The sequence below is a fragment of the Podarcis vaucheri genome, assembly GCF_965113315.1.
Source record: "Podarcis vaucheri genome assembly, chromosome: 3".
Taxonomy (NCBI): Eukaryota; Metazoa; Chordata; class Lepidosauria; order Squamata; family Lacertidae; genus Podarcis; species Podarcis vaucheri.
The window spans coordinates 48,048,619-48,070,771 of NC_138761.1; the positions used below are offsets into that span (position 1 = coordinate 48,048,619).

Sequence of the window (22,153 nt, forward strand, 5' to 3'; positions counted from 1 at the left end):
TCTGTGATTCTATTAATCTGGCATTTCAGTTCTGTTCGTTAATTAGGTGAAGTAATGGTCAAATTATCCATTATGTCAGTCTGCACATCAAGAAATGGCTTCACGCAACTTACATTTTCTTCCAGATGTTGGATGCTCTCATCACACTGATGTAATACAATTGTAAAAGTAGCTGAAGGCACATTTCAGAAGGCAATCTTTCTGCATTCCCGTTTAGGCCATATGATATCTCCTGGGGGAAGAAATATACTTTTCTCCAGTACGTCCCTAAGCATAGCCTGGTAGGAAGCCAGAATATGCATTGGTTCTGTGCTGACCTTTCCATCAGCTGGGCCATTACATCTTGCATGTCTTTACTTGCACTACTGGAAATAGAAGTTTTATCTGTTGCCAGTCCTTATTGTATCCATTGTTACTGCATTTTAATCGTTCTTCAAACCACTTTGAGAAGTACAGTGGTACCCCGCAAGACGAAATTAATTCGTTCCCCAAGTTTTTTCGTCTAGCGAATTTTTTGTCTTGCGAAGCACAGTGTCGGAAAAGTTTTGGAAAAGCTTCAAAAATCACCAAAAACCTCAAAAAAGGCTACCACACAGCGTTCTATGAGTTGCTCCTCGAAGTCAAGTCACAACTGTATTAACAGTGTTAAGAAAAGGAAACAAACTTGCAAGAAGTTTTCGTCTTGCGAAGCAAGCCCATAGGGAAATTCGTCTTGCGAAGCAGCTAAAAAACCACAAAACCCTTTCGTCTAGCGAGTTTTTCGTCTTGCGAGGCATTCGTCTTGCGGGGCACCACTGTAGTTTGTATCTAAGAAGCTGTATGTGAATGTTTGAAATAAAAGAAATGGGAAAATATTTGAGATCCCCCTGATTAGAGCAATTTAGGGGTGCCCCTTATATTGACAAAGATGTCCCCCTGCAGTCCAGTAACACCTTCAGTTTGTTAGTGGTTGTTAGGTGTGATTGGTATTACCTATTGATAATGCTATTGCTTCTGTGGAATTCATTTGGCTTTTATGTTTTTGAGAAATAGTCAGTACCAAAAAATGTAATGTCAGTGCTTGCATATGATTGGATGCTAGTCCTTCATTCTTTTGAGTGGTCTTTTGGGTAGTATATTGTTTCATCTAGATCATGTTCTGGATTTTATTTTGCTAATGCAGCTGTTCTATTGTGTTTCAGTTGGTGGTGGCAGTGATCTGAGACTTTGGACCGTGAACGGTGATCTTGTGGGACATGTGCACTGCAGGGAAATTATATGCTCTGTTGCTTTCTCTAACCAGCCTGAAGGAGTCTCTATCAATGTGATTGCTGGAGGGCTGGAAAATGGAGTTGTACGGTGAGTGGTTACGAGAGACAATTTTCCTTTTTGATTGCAAGTGCTCCTTATAAAAGCTATTCTTTGGGAAACTCTGTGCCATACTTCTTTTCCCATGCATCTGTTCTAAAGATGTTATTTCTGTGGAGCAAAGGGGACAGCTTCCTCCATACAGTAACCCTAGTTTTACAGCTTTACAACAAGGTTGTGAAGGAGGGAGGGAGCTCTTGCTTCAGAAGGGACCCATTTAAAACAGATGAAAAGGGCTTTTAAAATCTTTTTTCTAAAAAACCCCCAGTTTGTCCATGACACTTGCACTAAAAAGCTATACATATGCATTAGTGCAGCAAGGTCATGGGTGCGTCTGAAAAATGCCAAAAATCTGCAACACAGGTTTAACCAGAGACTCTGGCAGGACACAAAAAGAGATGAAAGTGCTAGTCTTAAAATACTGCAGCCAAATCTCTGAAAAGCTGCTTTTGGATTGTATCCGGTAGCAGTCATTCTGTCTTTGTCTTTTCCTTAGGCTGTGGAGCACGTGGGATTTGAAACCTGTGCGGGAAATTACATTCTCTAAATCAAATAAACCTATTGTAAGGTAATAAACAAACAAACAAGGAAACAAACAAATGGCTTCATTTTGGAACACAGCAATTTACTGTTACGCTTTGAGAACATGGTTTTCTGTGTAAATTGATACCTTTGAAATATGTTTTGCTTACCTTTTTGAAGTTACTATTACAGATAATTTTGAGAATTCTGCATTACTGTCCGTTACTGAATTTACTGTCCATTTGCATCTATGTGTGTTCCCATTTAGTTTGTGTAGTCCACATATTACCCTCAAACAACACCAATATCAATTTCCACTGTAAATTTGGGTTTGTCTGATATGGGGATAATCCAATAAATTGGGGGAAATTGGGCTCACAACTGCTCTACTGAGGGCCGCAGTTGATCAGTTTTTGTGTTCAGTTGTCAGTATAGCGGTACCTCGAGTTACAAACGCTTCAGGTTATAGACTCCGCCAACCTGGAAGTAGTAGCGGGAGGCCTCATTAGCTAAAGTGGTACCTCAGGTTAAGAACAGTTTCAGGTTAAGAACGGACCTCCAGAACGAATTAAGTTCTTAACCAGAGGTACCACTGTATCTGCTACTCCCTTTCCCATGCCCACGACTTCCTCAGTGCTTTCTTTCTTCTTTTTCCTGGCTGTACTCATAATTATTTCTGGCGCGTTCCTGAATGGAGGAATAAATATTCTTTCTTTTGAGCTGTCAGATTACATAAAACGAGAAACTTCAGAAACAAGCCACATAAAAACAAATTTTAGCGCCAAATAAACTGGGCAGCAAACTGAAAGGTGTATGCCAAGAATTTATTTTCAAAAGCCCTTTCTTCCACAGTGGGCTAGTAAAGGCACGTCAGGAGCTCAGCCATATATATTTCTTTCCATAGATATTTCACATACATTTTCTTTCAACCCCTAAGATTTGCAGGAAACCAGAAAACTGCACAAGGAAATTTATGGTTGCCTGACTCTGCAGCACAAGAGGCAGCCGGGATGGGGGGCGGGGGAGAGAAAGCACACAAATTCCAAAGAATTAGTATAAAATAAGCGTGAGTGTAGACTTGATGTGCGGCAGTTTTCTTGGGACCTATTCAGGGGTGAGGGTGGAGGAGCTGTTGCAAACATTCCTAACGTTTTTCAAAATTGAGTGAATGTACAATGTGCTGTTTTGTATGAGACTTTTTTTATTTAGAAAGGCAGGGTGTGGGTGTCAGTGTTGAAAATAAATGTATGCATTAGCACAGGTATATTAAAACTGTGTCTCCCCCCTCCCACCCCCATTGAGGAGCATCCTTAGTGTTAGGGTTTAAAATTCTCAATAACCCGTGAGATGTGACAGATTTTTGTTTTGTTTTCCTTTACAGCCTTACATTTTCCTGTGATGGCCATCATCTCTACACAGCAAATAATGAAGGAACTGTTATTGCTTGGTGTCGCAAGGACCAAAAGCCCTTGAAGCTCCCCATGTTTTACTCATTCCTGAGCAGCTACGCAGCTGGCTGACGGCTGTTCTCCCTCCTTGGCCTTGGTTATTTTGAAGCGCTTTCAGTCCAGGGTAGATTATAGAACTTCTTCTGTTTACCTGGATCTTGAAATACTCTTTAACATCTTCATGATAACTGAGAGTAGATTAGCAATATATCAGTGAAAGGCTGCTACGAATGCTCACGCACCAGACCATATCACTGGTTATAGGAAACCTTCTGGTGTGCTTTTTTTCAGGAGAGAGTAGAAGCGCTAACCCAGAAGTTTAAATGCTGCAATGTATAATGTAAAAATATTTTTACAAATCATTTCGTGGACATGTATATTCTAAATCCTGAAGCGCGAATGGTGACTTCTGCCCCTTTGTGTTGTAAAAAAATAAAATAGAATTAAAATACTTCAAAGGTTTATTTAAAAAAAACCAACAAAGTCTGTTTGTGTGTATAACTTATTAGTTGACTGTAGTACACCTTTCTCTAGAATGGACACACCCAGTTACCAGTGTTTTAAAATTCAAGAACTCAGATTTGCTTTATAGAGAAGCAAATTAACTCTGTAGGTGTCTCTACACCAATGTTGTTGAAATACCTGAAGTACAATTCTATGAAATGTGATTCTATTTATTCACTGTCTTAATTTATAACAGACCATAAGTCTATAGCAGTTTAAGTATATATGGTACCTGTACTTTAATAGGCAAAACTGTTGTGACAACATGAAGCAATACAGAGATCTTTCAAAATAATTTTCAAATTGTATAAATCCCAAAGACTGGAACATCTTGTGGTTTATACTCTGGACATCAAGAATGGGGAAGCAGAAGCAGAAGTATGCTTCTATTTGTCATGTAATAATTGTAAAAACTCTGTAATGGCGGATGGGGAGGGGAGCAGAATTATGGCAATCTGGCTAACTGAGCAATTCTGTTAATTCAGATATTTAAACTCCACCAAAACTATTTCTTTCCAATTCAGTTTTAGCAATGGTAGGGGGTTGAAAAAGTATAAATATCATAATTGTGTTAAAATAATTTTGATTTGTTTAAAAACTGCCTGAATTACATTTTAAAATATATCTGTATGATACTAATGAAGAGTTACATGCACAGAACATGATCTCACAGACTAGGAACTCATATGTTTTCTTTTAAAATTATGCATTTAAACATAATTATGACATTTTCAGCATGACTCCCCCCCTTGTTAAAAGCAAATTGTAACAATATTTACAATTAATAGTTAAATATGTAAAGCCTTTAACATTCAGTTTATAAAATTCTGAATCTTAATGGCTTTCTCATGTGACTAGTTCAATAAATAAGTTTATTTAAATTTCTGATATACATGTGGTATAAATGCATCTACTCTCTTTCTTGGGGAAAAGCAAATAAGCCCAGAATTCCATAGAGATGTATTAACTTATACATTTTTCCATAATCTACATCTTTCATTTTGTTCTTCCCTTTGATGTTTCTTTTGCATGTGCCTCTTTTAAAAGCATCACGAAAACTGTAACTGATCACTTCATAAATATGCAATCGACACCCTTTTTCTGCTCATTCAAATATAAAATTGTAGGAGTCTTGAAGCTTTCAGAATTGTTTCAGAAAATTCTTTTGGGAAAAAAAGTATTTCTGATTAAACCAGAATCTAAAAAAGCACACTAGGCATGGTGTGTGAATATATGTATGTCTCTTCCTAGTCTTTTCCCAACTTTATGCTGACGTTACATTAACACCTATGGATTTCCACATTTAAAATTGCAAAAGGAAAATGCATTTTGGTTCGCATTTCAATCATGTTTACCATCTAAAAACAAGGACTTATACTGCAATGGTGTGCTTGAGGCAACATCTTTTTTCATTGTTCTTGAGGCATTTTTTATTGCTTCTACATTAGGATACAAAATGTCACTTATGAAGTCTTACTTTTAGGACATTATTATAAATCTTAAATATGCAAAACAACTGACCTTGTGAGATGCAGTATTTTTATGCAGAGCTATAAGGTTTTTGGATAGAATTATATTTATTCAGCATGGTAGCTTTGTTCTGGAAATCTTAATAACACCTCATGAGGTTTATGCATACATTGAATACCCCTGTAAATAATAATATAATTACAGTATATTTATGTTCACTGCACCTATACTGCTGAGTAAAAAAGTATTTCATACAAATATAGATAAGGCATTAATATTATACAGATGAAAACTAGAGTCTACAAACCTCCACAGGGATTCTAGGTATGTTTTCTTCTTCTTAACTCATATTACTTATTTCAGTTGTTATTTTGTTTACATTTGCTGCAGTGCCATCTCCTTCTTAGGACCAGTTAAATGCAAAAAATAAATTACTGTACAGATCTTCAGTATTGTAAGATAATTCTACTTTGCCCAGAAACTATAACAAGTGAGCCCTGTTCTTAGCTGTCAATTGTTCCCAGATGATTGTTAAAGAGAATTGATCAGGGAATTCTCAACTTCCCCTTTCCCCAAACACCATACCCACCACATCAACTCACTCTTATGCTGTTTTGACCTGATGTTGGCCATATGTTTCCCAGATTGCACCTTTTTTGGCCAAATTACATTGTGAAAATAAAGGTGTGCATTAGATTTGATGGCACACTGACATTAGCCAGCAATTTTTTATTTTATTTTTTGGTTTCAAGGTTCTGAAAATTGAGGTGCACATTAGATTTGATAGTGCATTAGACTCGAGTACATATGGTACATCAGTTAAAGAACTGAAACTACCAGACATAGAACTGCATTCAAGAAGTTATATTTGACAGTTTGGTAAAATTACAACAATAAAACAAGATAGGTGTGAATTTAGCTAATTTGAATTAAAATGTACGTTAAATGGAATTAAATGGTCATGAATCTGAAACACTTTAGACTTTTTACGGTTGTGTCATATAACTAGCTCCAGATTTGACAACAGCAAATGATCTCACTCCACAGATAATTCAACCCCAACATATATAAAAATGTTTTCTCCTTGGAAGGAGCACTTGACAAAGACATTTTGATTTTTCTGGCTATATTAAATTTTATTTTCAGAAGTGCAATACATGTTGGGTGCCTGAGGTAGAAAATCCACGTTGCACAACCCATCAAAACCAGGCTTGTGAGCAATTCCATTCACTTCAGAACTTCCTATTGGACTGTGCCCTGAAAATCGGATCTATCTCCCGCCCATTATGCTAGTCCTTTGGCCTACAACTCCCTGCAGCTCCAGCCACCACAGACACAAGGTTGGCAAAGGCTTCACTGTACCATTCTTAACAAAAGTCGGTCTGCTACCTGAGGTGACCACCTAATTTTGCTTCATTGTGGGCTGCATCATCTCTGTGAGCTCTGTTGTTGTAATACAATACAGTTTTTGGGGTATTTTACCTCACAGACCCCTTTCAACCAGTCAGTCACAGCTGTGTTTTCCTCTGTTCTACTCCTGCCTCCCGCACCAGCACAGTTATAATAAATAGGGATTTCATGTATGCCCTACATGGGGCTGGCCAAAGACATAATTGTTGCTTCAGGTGAAGAACAAGAGGGTGTCTCCTCCTGTTCCATATATCCATATACAGAAGCTGCTTGGGCTGGCAGTTGAAATCCATTCCAGACAACCTCAGTGCCTGGAGACAGACAGTCAGGTTGTGCATCCATAGCAGAGAAGGAATGACTGCTAGAAGGAATGCAGGCAGAAGAAACGCCATGGTGCATCTCCAGCAGCACAACTGGACGCCTTCATCTGCCCCAGCTGCAACAAAACGGGTCTCCCACATCGGTCTCTACAGCCACAGCAGGAGCTCTAAATTTCCAACAGTTTGACGTCATCTTCCATCGTCTCCCGAGGCAGACTGATGCCAACAAGAAGTGAGGGGAGAGCATCTTCCACACCTAACAGTAGGCTGGATTTGGGAACCCAGGCATGGTTATGGTGGGGAATGGCTGGGGCTCAGGAGGAATAGCCAGAGGCTGCTACTCTTGGCCCTAATGTCACATCCTCACCATCCATTTGGGCTTTCCCCAAAGAACTTTGGGAGCTGTAGTTCCCCCCTTACATAGCTGTAATTCCCAACTCCCCATTAGTTAAGAGCGTTTTAACATTTTCTGGTTAACACCATTATTTTGCGGAGCCTCCATCAGCGTTCCCTGTAGTAGTATGAAGAGTAGAGGCACCTTAATAACGCATGGTGTTAAAACCGTTGCCAAGGTCCTCTGTGCTTGGAGCGTGGCTAACAAAATGTTTTAGGAACGCTTCTTTGTCCTTCACACTTTTTCGTGTTCGCTATGGGAACCATCTGTATATCACTGGCAAACACGATTCCTTCTCAAAGTGTGAAGTAGCTCTTACTCACCCCTCACACTTGTCATGTTAAATTACAGATTGAGATTGGATGACCTTTCCCTATTAATCAAATCCAAATCGGTTTGTGACACTGTTACTTATGAGCAATATTCTTTTGCTGGTCCCCAGTTAACCCATAAGTGTGTCATCCCGAATCTCCCCCCCCCCATGTGCAAAAGTGAACCCGTGAACACCTCTTTCAGGGCCCACTCCATGTGACGGGATACAGCTTTATTTGGTTATTTAAACATTGCGATTGGTTTAGTGCCTCTTTCTTTCTGCCAGTTCATACCAATATAACACGACGGCCTATATAAGCAGTAAACTCTATGTTAGCTTTCATGGGTTGGAAGGAATTCCTAGCGTTACTTCCCTATTTCTAGGGAAATTTCTGCGTTGCTTAAGAGGCAGAAACGTTGCTGGATGGGCAGAGAGAGAGAAAGAGACTCTGATCACTTTAATTTGCGCGATGGGAATTCACACACGTTTCTCTCTTCCTACAACACGCGACACCCCGCAGACGGGCTGCCCTCATTAAATAAAAGATAGATGTGTGTGTGTGTGTGTACAAAAATACACACACACATACATACATACACACACACGAGAAGCCAGGAGTAGCTAGCAGGTATGGAAGCGCGCTCTTTCTTGCTCTCCCACCCAACTCCATTGACGTCACGAGCTGGAATTCCTTTCCGTCGGGGCTGCGCGCGCGCCCCCGCCTGCCTTGCTCAAAGCCTGCGAAGAGCTTGGCTGGGCTCTCCCGTCGCAGGAGGGCAGGCGGCTGAGCAGCCCCGCGGGTCCCGCCGGGCCCCTTTCCGGGAGGGAGGCGCGTCTAGCAGGGCGTGGTGGGCCGGCCGTGCTCCTTCAAACCCCCCCCCCCGCGCCGGACAGGCATGTGGCGCCTCGACGCGAGCCTGGTTGTAGCCGGGGCGTGAGGTGGCCGCTTCGCGCTGCTCCGCCGTCGAGTCCCTCGGACTGTCCCGAGCCTCCGTCGTCGTCTGCAAGGGGTGAGTCAAGGAAGGAATGGAAATGGGAAAGTAGGCAAGCAAAGGCAAGCAGCAGACCGGTGGGCTGGGTCGGTGTCTCGCCCAATTTGGGGCGGGAGTCGGAGACTTCCCAGGGGCGCAAGGCTTCAGGGATCCCTTGGCGTGGGTTGGTTCCAGCGATCTCGTGTTCTCTGTGATGGGCAAGGGAGCAAAATACTGCGAGGTGTATAAGTGCCTCTTAGTCCTTATAGACAGATACGCGTGTGAGACCCGGGTCCTGCGTGCATGTAAGAAAATCATATTTTAATCACTCGCACGTCTTACAGGGTTGACTTCAAGGATACTCTGCTTATCCGCAAATGTGGTAACTTGGGAAGGAACTACTGAATAATGGGATAGTCTTTCCAGGTGAGAGTAGTGTTCTACCTAATCCTAAAGCTAATGGCTCCCTGGGAGTAGAGAGATGGTTTGACAAGGAAAAATAGTGGGGTACACTGCCCGATCTTGAAAACATGTATTTCCTGGCATCAGAAATGGGTGGTTGGGCTATGCACTCTGTACTTGCTCTGAGACAGACTTTTCCATTGTGCATATGTTTCTGCGGTTGAGCTTGTAGGTCCAAGGAATGAGTTCTAGACAACCTGATGCAAATGAAGCTTGGTGTTTTCTAGGTTAGACGAGACGGGGGTTTTGTATTTTAATGGCTCACATGTGATTTGTTGGCCAGAATCATCACAACCCTAATGGCTCTGGTACCTCTCACTTGAGTCAGTCTACTAGTAAGAAATAATGGGTACTGTGAGTTTCCATAAAGGGAACCTGCAACCTAGCCTCTGTTATCAGAAGAGCCTTCATGTCTGCATAGATCACCCGGAAAATCCTGGATTCCAGTGGCCATTGTAATACTGATTGGAGAGGGGTTATTATGTAAAAAGTGATGCTTGTTCAGAACAATTTGAACATTATGAACATGGAGAGATGGTAGACGAAGGAGATGGTAGCCAAGAAAGGCAATAAGCCAATTTTGGCACATATTTCCCAGAATTCTGCAGACATGTGTGAGCTGTGTGAGAACGCTTATCAAGATGACCTCCTGCTGAAAGCAGATATCTGTTGCTTGATGTGCATTTGAAAATCTTGTTCAAATAAATCTGAATATTTGTAAGACAGGCAGACCTCCTAGTGCACGCTCCCCCCTCCCCCCAGTTTCGTAGCTTCCCGAGTGCAAATAGAAGCTTGCACTGCAGAAGGTATCACAGTGTCCCGAGTGAGATGAGCAGGGCACAACTGGCACAGCATAAGCATAATCATGAGGAGAAGGAAGGACAAAAGACGAGTGAGAATGCATCGCGATACGGCTCCATAAAATTATGCATGTGGTGGAGAAAATGGATTGAGAGGTTTTCTTCCCTCTCTTGTGACTGGGGGGGGGGCGGGCGGGGGGTCTTCCAATGAAGCCAAGCAGTGGAAGATTTGGGACAGAAAAAGGAAGCACTTCTTCACACAGTGCATACTGTACTTAGATAGCTTTAAAGAGGATTAGATAAATTCATGGGAAACATCAGCAGGAGAGGACTGTCCTTGTGGGCTTCCCATAAGCATCTGGTTGGTCAGTGGGGAAAGAGGTGATAAGACTAGATAACCCTTTGGCTTCATTTCAGAGGGCTTTTATGTTATGGCAAACTTGTCAAAATGCAAAACTAGGATTTGTAATGCTTTTTCTGCTTAGTGCTTTTCTCCCGTTACTGTAAAAATAGATCCATGTGTACATCCAGTGCTGAATTGTTGGCATCCGTCTGTCTTGAGAGAAGTCAAACTGCTGAGGTAGTATCAGGAAGTGACCTCCCCAGGGCATAAGTCCAGGCAGTGTGTGTGGAGGTTCTGGGCTGCCCATACAACAAGACCCGTCCCCCCCCTTGCCCTCACTGATGTAGTCCGAAGGAAAGCAGAGCAATATGTTTGGCATCAGCTTGGCTGCAGGAATTGCTAGAAGGAGGCGTACAAGGTGCCCTCGTACCATCTTTGGGACCCCAGTCTGGATTTGTGCAAGGTTTACTCCTTAGCCTTTTCTTCTCCTGAAGATAGCCTGCAAGGCAGCGGAGGTTTAGGATCAGAGTTTTCCTTCTAGATGGGATTCCTTCCCAGGTTGATGAGCCCCATCTGCCCCTACATTCAGTGTTGAGTGCATTCATTAAAAAGGAAAAAAAAAAAAACAACCCCAAAACATTAGACTACCTGGGACCAATCAAAATTCACAGGGGATATCATGCCTTATAGACCTTTATATAGACAGTGAACTCAATCTTCACTCAATCTGTGTCCAGTTCTCCACCTTCAGGATCTTTTTAGGGGCCGAAGAACAGTCCCTGATTTGGTGCTGAAAACCTCTGAGGTGGGTGGGTACCCCCTTACGTTGCAGATAGAGGGACTATGCATAGGGACTGTGCAGATAGAGAGACCATCTCCTGCTGTATTTCCCACCCCCACTACACACAGATATAGTTTTCCAAAGCCAGACTCTGTTCAGGTTTTGACTTTGGAAATAGATAGATGGATATGCTCGTATTGGCCTCAGTTGTTCAAAACAAAAAAAAAGTTGTCAGCTGAACTGCAAGGCAATGGTTGTGTAATAAGAACCTCTATCTGCTATCAACTTTCCACCACTTTCTGCATTTAACAGAAGTGTCTCAAAATCAATGCTTCCATCTTCCAGCAACAAAGAAACATTGGTTTCCTGGGGGGCTATCCAGTGTTTTGTTTAGCACCACATCCATGACTCTCAGCTTACAGAGTGAAAGAAGTGTGTGTGTGCAGAAGTAAAACCAGAAGCACCAGCGCTGTTTAGCCACACGCATTCTTAGGCTATATAGAACAAAAAAATGAACTTTGGGCCAATGCAGATATTATGGCTTCAATACCAAGGCAATACCCCCCCCCCCACGATACCCCCTTCCCACATGTTTTGTTTAAAAATCCTGCCTGATTAAAAGTTTGGGTGGACTTGAATTTTTTTCCACATTTTGTTTGGTGATAATAAAGAAGCTCTGGAATTTTTCCAACTAAAAGTGGCAGTTTAACTCATAGCTGTGCATGCTGATGTAAACTGCCTCTTCTATGGACTAGCTTATTTGGTGGGTTTTCTCTATGAGAAAAATGTTTTTGGCATGCAGAGTTGGAAAATGGGGCTCTAGGAGATGACATCACTGTTCCTGCTGTGAAATAAATGGCAGTCATTTATGGGGGCCCTTAAAGATGTGAAAGCAAGTCAGGCATAAAATTTCACTCAGTTCTATACAGTCGTACCTTGGATCCTGAACGCCTTGCTACTCGAATGTTTTGGCTCTTGAACGAACGCCGCAAACCCGGAAGTGAATTGTGGTTTGTGAACATTATTTGGAAGCCAAACATCCAATGTGGCTTTTGCAGCTTCCAATTGCATGCAGGAAGCCTTGGTTGTCGAACATTTCTGGAAGTTGAATGGACTTCCGGAACGGATTGCGTATGACAACCAAGGTACGACTGTACATGAAGCTTCAATGAAAGTATGGATAGAAGTATCATAACGCATGCATTGTGGTCAATTTTTATTACAAATGGAGTGGAAAAGATTCATATAGCATATCAACACTACAACGCAAATATATGAATACGAGTTGTTGCCTCCACATGTGATGGAGAAACAGAGAAAGCCTACCCCCTTAAAAAGCATGTTGTATGGCATCATCATGGGAGGGACATATGGTGAATTGGTGATGGCCATTTCACTGATAAATAATGGTACAGTGATTAATTATTTAAGAGGCAATTCCCTAGTGCCCTGTGTGATGAAATGAACTTTTTGAGCCTTGTTGGAAGCAAAGTTCTCAATCAGATCACTGTAATGCAAACCTCTCCCAACATTCATCTGAATTCAGTGCTAATTCTAATAGGTATTCTTGAGGCATAGAAGAGTGCGGGTAATTTTATCAATTTCAGCTTTGAAAATTACATCTCACCAGATGCAATGAGAATAAGTACTACACATAAATTGGGGTAAATATATTGACTATTAGGGACGTGGGTGGCGCTGTGGGTAAAAACCTCAGCGCCTAGGACTTGCCGATCTTATGGTCGGCAGTTCGAATTCCCGCGGCAGGGTGCGCTCCCGTCGTTCGGTCCCAGCGCCTGCCAACCTAGCAGTTCGAAAGCACCCCCGGGTGCAAGTAGATAAATAGGGACCGCTTACCAGCGGGAAGGTAAATGGCGTTCCGTGTGCTGCGCTGGCTCGCCAGATGCAGCTTCGTCACGCTGGCCACGTGACCCGGAAGTGTCTGCGGACAGCACTGGCTCCCGGCCTCTAGAGTGAGATGAGCGCACAACCCTAGAGTCTGTCAAGACTGGCCCGTAGGGGCAGGGGTACCTTTACCTTTACCTTTATATTGACTACTATGTTTATGGATAAATTGAAGGGCTGACAGACCTGCATTATTATTATTTTGAGGTTGATTATATAACTTAAAAATTCTCTTGATCTCAGTCAATAACTCCGTTGAATTGATTCCCACTTGGGAGGCAGTGTCCTAGTGCCCACTGGAGAAACATCTTTTCAGCCCTTTCCAAAGGCATCATCTTCCAATTTAGCCAACGATTTAACATCAAGTGTGAATTCACACTTGCCTTTAAGCAGCACCATTTGCTTACACTTGTCATCTAGGTTATTTCATCAGCCTTCGGTTGAAAGACAAATGCATGATTCAGGGACTTAGCAGGCCCTTGAGACAAATGCTAAGAGAAACCAAGTCATGAGATAGCTTTCTCCATTCTAAAAAGCTAGGGAGTGATTTGATCATAAAATTTAAAATAGTCAGGTGGGGTCTTTTGGTGAGAGTAGTCCATGAATGGTATAGGCTACCAGCCTTTTTGGATCCAGAGGCATATTTGGCAATACACCCAAACCAGAGAAAAAGTAGGCGAGTTAAACACCAAATGAGAAAAGCATGTACCAGAAGCATTCTGGGGAAATGGAGATAAGAGGGTGGGGTGACTGGATGTCTTCACCTTTATTTCTAGCCAGCCCAGTGCCATCCATTGTGGGGGGGGGGAACACACCTGGGAGGGGACATTGGCGGGTTGCAACGGTGGTGTCTGAAAGCACAGCATATTGCCCATGGGACCCCAGAAGTATGGGTTGTTTCATAAATGAACCTCCTCCCCCTGAAATTTATACTGCAAATTTAGCTAGTAGGCTGCCATGATCACTAGTGTTGGTCACACTATCCACTGCCTAGGGGCTATCCAGAGATCTGAGTCTTTACTATCCCTGCTTAGATATATAACCTGTTTCATGGCTCCTTCTATGGCATAGAAATGTGGCCTGACCTGATTGGTATAACTGTAATCTGTTGCTAGTAAAGAAAACTAGAAATAGTGGTACCTCAGGTTACATACGCTTCAGGTTACATACGCTTCAGGTTACAGACTCCACTAACCCAGAAATAGTACCTCGGGTTAAGAACTTTGCTTCAGGATGAGAACAGAAATCGTGCAGAAGTGGCGCAGCGGCAGCAGGAGGCCCCATTAGCTAAAGTGTTACTTCAGGTTAAGAACAGTTTCAGGTTAAGAACGGACCTCCGGAACAAATTAAGTACGTAACCAGAGGTACCACTGTATTGGATATACTGGAAAATTTCTGAGAAAAGAGAGTTTGTGGAGGTAAACTGTAACACTTTTCCATGCCATGATGTATGAAATGAGAGAATGATCTCAGGATAAAAACATGGCTAGAAAGGAATATATGCTTTGATTTGCTTACATTTGGAATTTGAGCATTTCCCCCATGCTGCAATTTTTATTGTTCTAGAAAAAGGAGGATGAAGGAGGTAATGGCTAATAACAGTACAACAAATATATCTCAAGCAAGAAAAGCAGTGGAGCAGCTGAAAATGGAGGCATATCTGGACAGGATAAAGGTAAATTTCAAACTGTTACTATGTCTACATATATTACATCATAATATAATGTTTATTCTTGGGGTGCATAAATATTTGGTCAGCTTGTGCTGAAACAAAGGACACATTTCTAGCATTGACAGGATGTACATCTCATGCCTGAAAATCAGTTGGCTGTTGACTTGAGGATCAGATTACACCAAAATGATTTCTTGACGAGCTTTGTAGCCACCTCTCACTGTAGATAAATCTCGCTCTCTCCTGATAAGGGCCATCTCTCCTCTTAATTCAGGAAAAGGTACATTGTTTCCTTTCCCAAAGGAGTCAGTGTACTTATTAAATGTCAGACTTGATGCATTCTTTTCAGAGTACAATTTACTTTTGCTACATTGAACAAAATAGGATTCAGAGGCATTCTAAAGCCTTGATGGTCTTTACATTTTCAGCTTGCTGTACAAAGGGCCCACTTTCTACAGTAATAAATTAAATGGTGGTACAAGTTGAATTCACAATCATGCAATGGCATTAAAAGCAAAACACAAATGGCAAATCTGCTGGTTTTTTCCTTGTCAGAAACTGAAACTGGATGCCTTCAGCTACAAAGCAAAAGTAGCTTCTGAAAGCGCCTCCATAAGCACATGTGTATTGAAAGTGTTAAGACTGTGCCAAAGCAGATTTTGCTTGAAGTTATAAAAGCAAGTGACTCTGCTTCTAAAGATAAACGGGTCTAATCCTGTATGGTGATTGAATAGTAGAGGCCTAGGAACCATTTGTAAGCCACTGTGCCTTCATCAGAGGAAAAGTGAGGTATAAGTGTAAATACATTATTAGTCCACAAGATGCATCTTTGTGTAGTTTTTTGTGGGGTTTTTTGGGTATGTGTGTATGTATATGTGTGTGTGTGTGTGTGTGTATGTTCATAAACCACTATATATAGTACCACTATATATATATAGTGGTACCTCGTGTTACGTACTTAATTCGTTCCGGAGGCATATGTAACCTGAGGTACCACTGTATATATATATCTTAAAGGAGAAGAGCAATAGCTATGATCCAGAAACTCATACGCCACTGTTATTGTGAGAGTATTTTTTTAAAGGAAGAAGGTTAGTGAAATTTTAATGAATTAGACAAGAGTGATATAAATCGTTTGTGTAACTAAATGTCTGTGGATATCCAGTGGGTTGATCTTGCTGCCTTCCAGTCAAGAAACACTGTAGTTGTTTTTTATTACAAGTGACAGATCACACACAGTTATATACAATAGCTATTGTGTTTTCTCTCTTCCCTTTTTTAAAAAAGAGGCTGAGCAAATATCTCTAAAATAAGTGTTGTGAGATCAACAGTGGCGTTACGGAGATGTTTGTGGATGTGCTCATTTTAGACAAAGCAAAAGCAGAGTGGGCGTTGTCACAAGAATAGCAATTATGTCTGTCTTGTCATGGAAGGTGACTGTAGTAATTGCAGCATTTTCTCTTGTCACTGAATCTTATAATTATAGTGTATCTAACAGGATTATGTTCTAACTTGGGCTGCTTCTAATCACCTCCTTTGCTCTGAAATGTAATGGTAAAATTCCACAGTTTTCCTCAAGGCTGTTAACTCACGCTAAAATCTCAAATGTTTGATAACTTGAGCCCCTGAGTAGTCATTTTATCTTGAGGAAGGTGGTAATATATATATAGTATATAAAAGAGGGCAGGAGAAGGAAGCAGTATTACTTTCAGTTAATGGAGAAGCATGGAACTGGGAGGTGTCAAAGATAATTTTGCCCATCCATCTTCTTTAACTTTGAGACATTTATCACACAAAACTACCATCTCTCAAAAGATGAATCTATAAAACAGAATAACTCAGTCTTTGATTATTTCAGATTTTACTGGAATAAATGGAAGTTGTTAGAACCAATGAGCAAGTATCGGAAGGCTCAGTTAAGGAAGATTTAGTGGTAGTTATATGCAGATGTGATTTCTGTTTTTAAAGTTTTACATAGTTTTTGTTTATATGTATGGTTTTTAATTTCATTTATGGATAGTAGTACATATATATATATTTTTATAAATAAAATAATACTTATCCTCATGTCTTGGACAAGGAAGCGCATTGCAATATACACTGAACAAAAAGTGGAAGTTGCTTTGAGGGTTCTGTACTACTGGTTTAGTCTTTATTAATAAGTAGGTTTAGCTCACAATTGCTCTTCTGCATTCACTGTGTAGTGAGGCAGGGAGGCCAGGACACCAGCAGAAGCTGTGTCCGAGTGGTTCCAAGTTGTACTGATACATGAAGGAAATGTTTCCCAAATGAAATTCAACTTTCTCTGGTGTTGTAGAGGATTAGCTAGTTTCTTCCCACCCTGCTGCCTTTGACCATTTTCCTATTGCACTAGGTCATACCCAGGAGAGCTTTTGGGGACTTGGTGCAGTTCTGCTAGTTGCTAACTGGGTGTTATAGCTGTGGTAAGAACAATGTGAATAATCTCAGAGCCACCACCCACTACAAAGATATCACTGTCTAAATCTAACCCAAGTCTAACAAGCCATTTAAACAAAGATAATGATAGTCTTTATATATTGTCCTCTTTCATTTTGTTTCGTTTTAACCAGTTGAGAGTTCAATGGAGCTCTTCTGATTCTCCAGTCAACACTATAAAACATCTGATAAAAGATGCAGCAAGACAGCAAATGAGCTGAACATGTTCTTCACATTAAAAAGTAATTATACACTTTCTACCGGTTCAGCCTGTGTGGGCACCATTTTCAGGCACTGCCACAATCCTGGAGAAGGCAAATGAATTATCATAATGAACGACAGAAGATGTAGGATTGCTTTAGACATTTACCAAAAGCAACATATTTCTGGGTTTGCGATGGCATGCTGTGCCCCCAGGGCATTCCTCATTTGCCTATTAAGAGGACCCTTCTTGCTGCCCAGTGCCCAGGTTTGAGAATAAAGACTGTGTGCTCTGAGGTGTCTTTTTGCTTTTATTAGTTCAAATCAGTACTCTGTGGAAATATTTCAACTGAGTCCGTTGGCCCTGTGGCAGCAGTGATGATGCTTAGGTTTCTGTCTCCCCCTCCCTCCCTCCTTTTTTTTTTTTTGTTCTAAACCTTTCTAGGTATCCAAGGCTGCGGCTGATTTATTGGCATACTGCGATGCTCACATGGGAGAAGATCCCCTTATTATTCCAGTGCCCACATCTGAAAACCCCTTCCGGGAGAAGAAGCTCTTGTGTACTATTCTCTGAATCACCTTGCAATTAAAAATGACCTTTGGGAGAAAACATTACTGATGGTGCATGCTTTTCCTCAAGACATCTTCTGTACAATAATTTAGTCCAAAACCGACTTGCTAAGAACACAGTATGTTCTTAAGCTAGCCTAATGCCAATTTTTAAAAACCAGTCCTTTGTACTAAACATTTCTGTCGACTTATTTTTTTAACGAAGGAGCCTTATTTGGTTTCAGTTATATGCCTAGCTGTCAACTTTTCCCTTTTCTTGCAAGGAATCCTATTCGGAATAAGGGAATTTCCCTTTAAAAAAGGGAACAGTTGACAGCTATGGTTATATGATAGTTTGATTTTGCTAATTAGAGTGTGTGTGTCTATTCGTGAGAGATTCTGATACCAAGATGAGCAATATCTACTCTCAACTTTTAAAAATCCTTTGTATTTTTATTTAAGAGTTGTGCTTAGTGACATCTCGAAACACTGGACCTTTTAGAAATCTAACTTTCCCCTATCTTATAGACAACCGTTAAAACTTCTGTCCCTTAGAAACATAGGAAGATGCCTTTTACCAAGTCATAGTGGATAAACATTGATGACGATATCAGAATTTTTAATATTTTAAAAATGTAAATATTAAGTTTTTCAAAGGATAACTAGGTTAATGTTAAATAATCTGGCTATAAAAATGTTAGCCCTACCAGGCATATTGCATTAAAGCAGGCTTTTCAAGTGTAAATGACAAACCCGTTTGATCATTTCTCAGATAGGAATATTTATACTCTACCAACTAAACAAACATAGGCAATTCATTTTTGCTTGATGAAAACAAATCGTTTTAGCCTGCCCAGTAACTATATCAGATCTTGCGTCAGCCAATTGGTCATGGCTATTTCATTTTATTTGCTACTTTGTTTTTGTGAGGGTGAATCAGGCAGTGAAGCAAAATGGAGCCGCACAAGGGAAGAGGGAAGAGAAGACAAAATTTGTCTAGTGTGCAGGTTTCCATATCCCAAACATGCAGCACATGTGTACTCAGATGTCCCACTAAGTTCAATGGGACTTATTCCCAGGTAAAAAAGGGTATAGGATTGCATTCTAAACCTCAAAAACTATCATAGTTGCTGATGGTAAGAAGCACCCTCCATTGGAATATTTTTTCTTAATACGTAAAAAAAGGGAAACATGCAAAAATGCATACAGCAAAGAAAGGCAATGCTGAAATGAGAATGCAAGGGTAAAAAACTGTAAATACTCTATTTACTTGCAAGTTAACATGGTTAGGGATCAGATTTGCACCACTTAGGAAATATATATGAAGTATCAGTGGAAAACTTAAGTCAGTGATTTAAATTGCTATTTTCTTCTTGCTTATTTAAATTGTTTTACCCTGATGGAGGCCCGTACAGGAATATTCTCTAGCCCTATGAGGAGGTGCCATAGTCTGAGCCTGGGATCTTCTGCGTACACACACACACAAAAGTTCTGTACCACTGAACAATGACCCTTCCTGTTCCTACTCATGGGGATTTGGAGATGGAGGGTTTTTGTTTTTGTTTAAATAATTCAGTACATTCAGAACTTTCAAGTTAAAATGAGACCATGGTGATCTCATCTCGCTGGTCAAAATGGCGCACTGAAGTTTAGCAGGGCCAGTTCAGTTTAAATGAAGAATTGTTGCTCAGAAGTTTATACAAATTTTGCAGATATTGATTTCCACACTTCGCACTGTAAACCATGAATCGCCATTACAGGATGGAATCATAGGCTATTTAGCATTTGCTTTTATCCCAGGCTCAACACCAAAATGCCACCACCAGTCTTGGTCATCTGCATGTTCTTAGTATAGTTCAGCACACATTAAGCAACTGTATTTTCTATGTTTGTTTTGTATGTTAGCTCTTACTCTTAAGTATATCTTCAGGCCCTTGAAATTGTGGCACAAGGATGAACAGGGTGTTTCCTTCGAGATAAACAGGTAGTACCTCTAAATTATACAGTTAATGTGCTCCTTGCTATGTGATCAACAGTCCTTTTCTCCTCATTTAAGTTTTTTATGCTTTCAATATTAATTTTAATAAAGGTTATTTTGATTTGTGATCATTGTCTCTGTAATAGTTTGTCTGCTTGTTTGAGAAGAGTATAAATGTTTTACAAGTTGTGTGTCGTTATCACACACCTGGGATTAAGTCCCTCTGGTACTGTGGATTCATTTCAACTTTGGACAAACCACACCTTCTTCGCCTCAATTCCCCCTCATAGATTTTGAGTACTGATTTTAGAACTGAATTCTACTGCTGTATTGCTGTTTTATGATGATCATTGGTTTTTATAATTTTTATGTGATATTGCTGTGTTACATTTTAGTGATCTTTATTCTGCGCTGGGAACCTTCTGGTTAAAGGGTAGGTTTTAAATAAAAGTAATAATATTCAAGTTTCATGTATCTTGCCAGCCTAATTTGTGTATTATACATTAAAATGCTTTGTTTAAAAAGTAAAAATCCAAAAAACAACTTATTAAATGCTCAACCTGTTAACAAAATAAGACAGTGTTCGAGTTTTGAAATTTTGTTTGAAGGGCCATGCTGCCCAAGATGAGGTATGCAAATAACCTATATTTCTCTGTTGCTTACTATGAGTGTCTCACCTCTTCAGGGAAGGTAAAAAATAAAATACAAAATGAACCAAGAAGTTCCATAATCCCAGACAGTTGAATTGTGACTCTACAGTTTTATCTCTGTTCCTGCTCTTCCGTGCCAATTCTAGCTGTAACTTCCCATAGTGGGGGAGAAAGCTTTTTACCCTCACGAAATGATTGGGCAGAATACTCCCTGCACATCTTGCCTTAAATATCTGCTTTTATAAGTGCTAGAGCCTTTTTAAAGAAAGGAAAGCTGGGAATCCAGGAATGTAAATAGGCAAGGGGTGGCATGGCCTGAATCCAGGAAAAACTGGGCCATATGTCAACCTGGGTCATTGTGGAATACTGTAATACGGCTTGCCCTGCTGGGCAGTTGTAACTATGAACCCATTAAGGATTGTCACTGACATCACCTTAAAGGTGATGACCAGTGCACAGGGCAAATTGAAGGCACATGTGTGCCTGGCTCAATACATGTGTTTACCCACGAGTGTTCAGGACTTTTGAGCTTTCTCACTGTTGTCTAAAATCAGTGGTACTTTCACATTCTCATGCTATTGCCCTGTGTCTAAAAGACAGTATCTCTCCCCCCGCAAGAAATCTCCAAAGGCTTCTGCTCTTGCGTACATCCTCAGCATCTTTTGGTAGGTCAAGTGTGTGTTTGGAGGGAAGATGGAGCTTAGCCTGTCTGTCTGTCAGCAGCGGTAAGTGTGGGATGCTAGCTGACACCAAAATTCTTCATGGTATGCCATTTCCATCTCCACCCACCCTGGACACTGTAGAAGCTGCCTCTTAATTAAATGTAAATTTATGTCTCTGGCTTTGAATCCTAAATATGAAATTCAAGACAAAAGCTGACACATGTAATGGTTTCCATTCCTAGAGTTTTATGAAGATAAAAACCTATTCCATTCCTTATCTATCATCATACTGTAATATATCTGTGCTCAATAAAACCGGACTCTCATTTTAAAAGAGATTTAGCAGATATGGCAGTTTGTTTAAAAATGCCTTTAGAAAGCAAGAAAAACAATTAGTTGCTTTCTTCATAATAAGCTCCACTAGGGAACCCTTTCTACATCATAATTGATTTAATTTTAACAAGGCTGCGCAAGTTACCATGGCAACATGTTTACTTATCCTTTTCCAACTGAAAAGGCCTAAACCGGCACAGTGAACCTAGAAGATGTAGGCCATAGCATGTGTTGTATTCTCTCTCTTTTTTAAAGATTTCTAACACATTAGAAACTAAGTTAAATGCAGATGTAAACTATTTCATAGTATCTCTAAATAAATATATTTTTAGAAGGGGGGAAAAAAGAAGGAAAACACTGCATTCCAAATGACCTCACCCAGAGATTTCACATAAATGTTGAACAGACTGGGGGACAAAATGGAGTCCTCCCAGCATAGTATAGTACAATTGTCAGTGGGCACAAAAAACCCCTGACGTTATGAACGAAACTAGCATTAGGGAGAATATATTAACCTATATTGCTAATGTTAGACACAAGGGCCAGTAAAAAAGCTGGTAACTGTAAGGCCGTATTGTGAGTTAGTAGATGCTGCTTGAACCAGGAACCAGCACTTACAGCTCATCCTCCTAGCCATTTCATTATACTATTTATATATTTG

General features: G+C 40.5%; 2 protein-coding genes across 7 annotated transcripts in view; both read left to right on the top strand.

The window, feature by feature from the left end:
• The window catches only part of LYST (lysosomal trafficking regulator), a 79,412-nt gene extending 75,612 nt beyond the window's left edge, over positions 1–3,800 (top strand). For all 3 annotated transcript variants that reach the window (XM_082214946.1, XM_082214944.1, XM_082214945.1), the window contains exons 51-53: positions 1,182–1,338; positions 1,844–1,915; positions 3,251–3,800. In XM_082214946.1, coding sequence (XP_082071072.1) covers positions 1,182–1,338; positions 1,844–1,915; positions 3,251–3,389 — 368 coding nt within the window. In that variant the 3' untranslated portion in view covers positions 3,390–3,800. The remainder of the gene's footprint in view (positions 1–1,181; positions 1,339–1,843; positions 1,916–3,250) is intronic.
• A 4,636-nt stretch (positions 3,801–8,436) lies between these two features.
• Positions 8,437–20,317, top strand: GNG4 (G protein subunit gamma 4). Of its 4 annotated transcripts, none has more exons than XM_082215132.1 (3): positions 8,437–8,738; positions 14,557–14,665; positions 17,766–19,975. In XM_082215132.1, exons 2-3 carry the CDS (start codon positions 14,567–14,569, stop codon positions 17,892–17,894), a joined length of 228 nt encoding a protein of 75 aa, XP_082071258.1. In that variant the 5' UTR covers positions 8,437–8,738; positions 14,557–14,566; the 3' UTR covers positions 17,895–19,975. The 4 variants fall into 4 exon arrangements, with proteins under 4 accessions (XP_082071258.1, XP_082071261.1, XP_082071260.1 ...); XM_082215135.1 differs by lacking the exon at positions 8,437–8,738 and adding an exon at positions 8,912–9,004 and having other exon boundaries at positions 17,766–20,317; XM_082215134.1 differs by lacking the exon at positions 8,437–8,738 and adding an exon at positions 9,039–9,125 and having other exon boundaries at positions 17,766–20,317.
• The last annotated feature ends 1,836 nt before the right edge of the window (positions 20,318–22,153 follow it).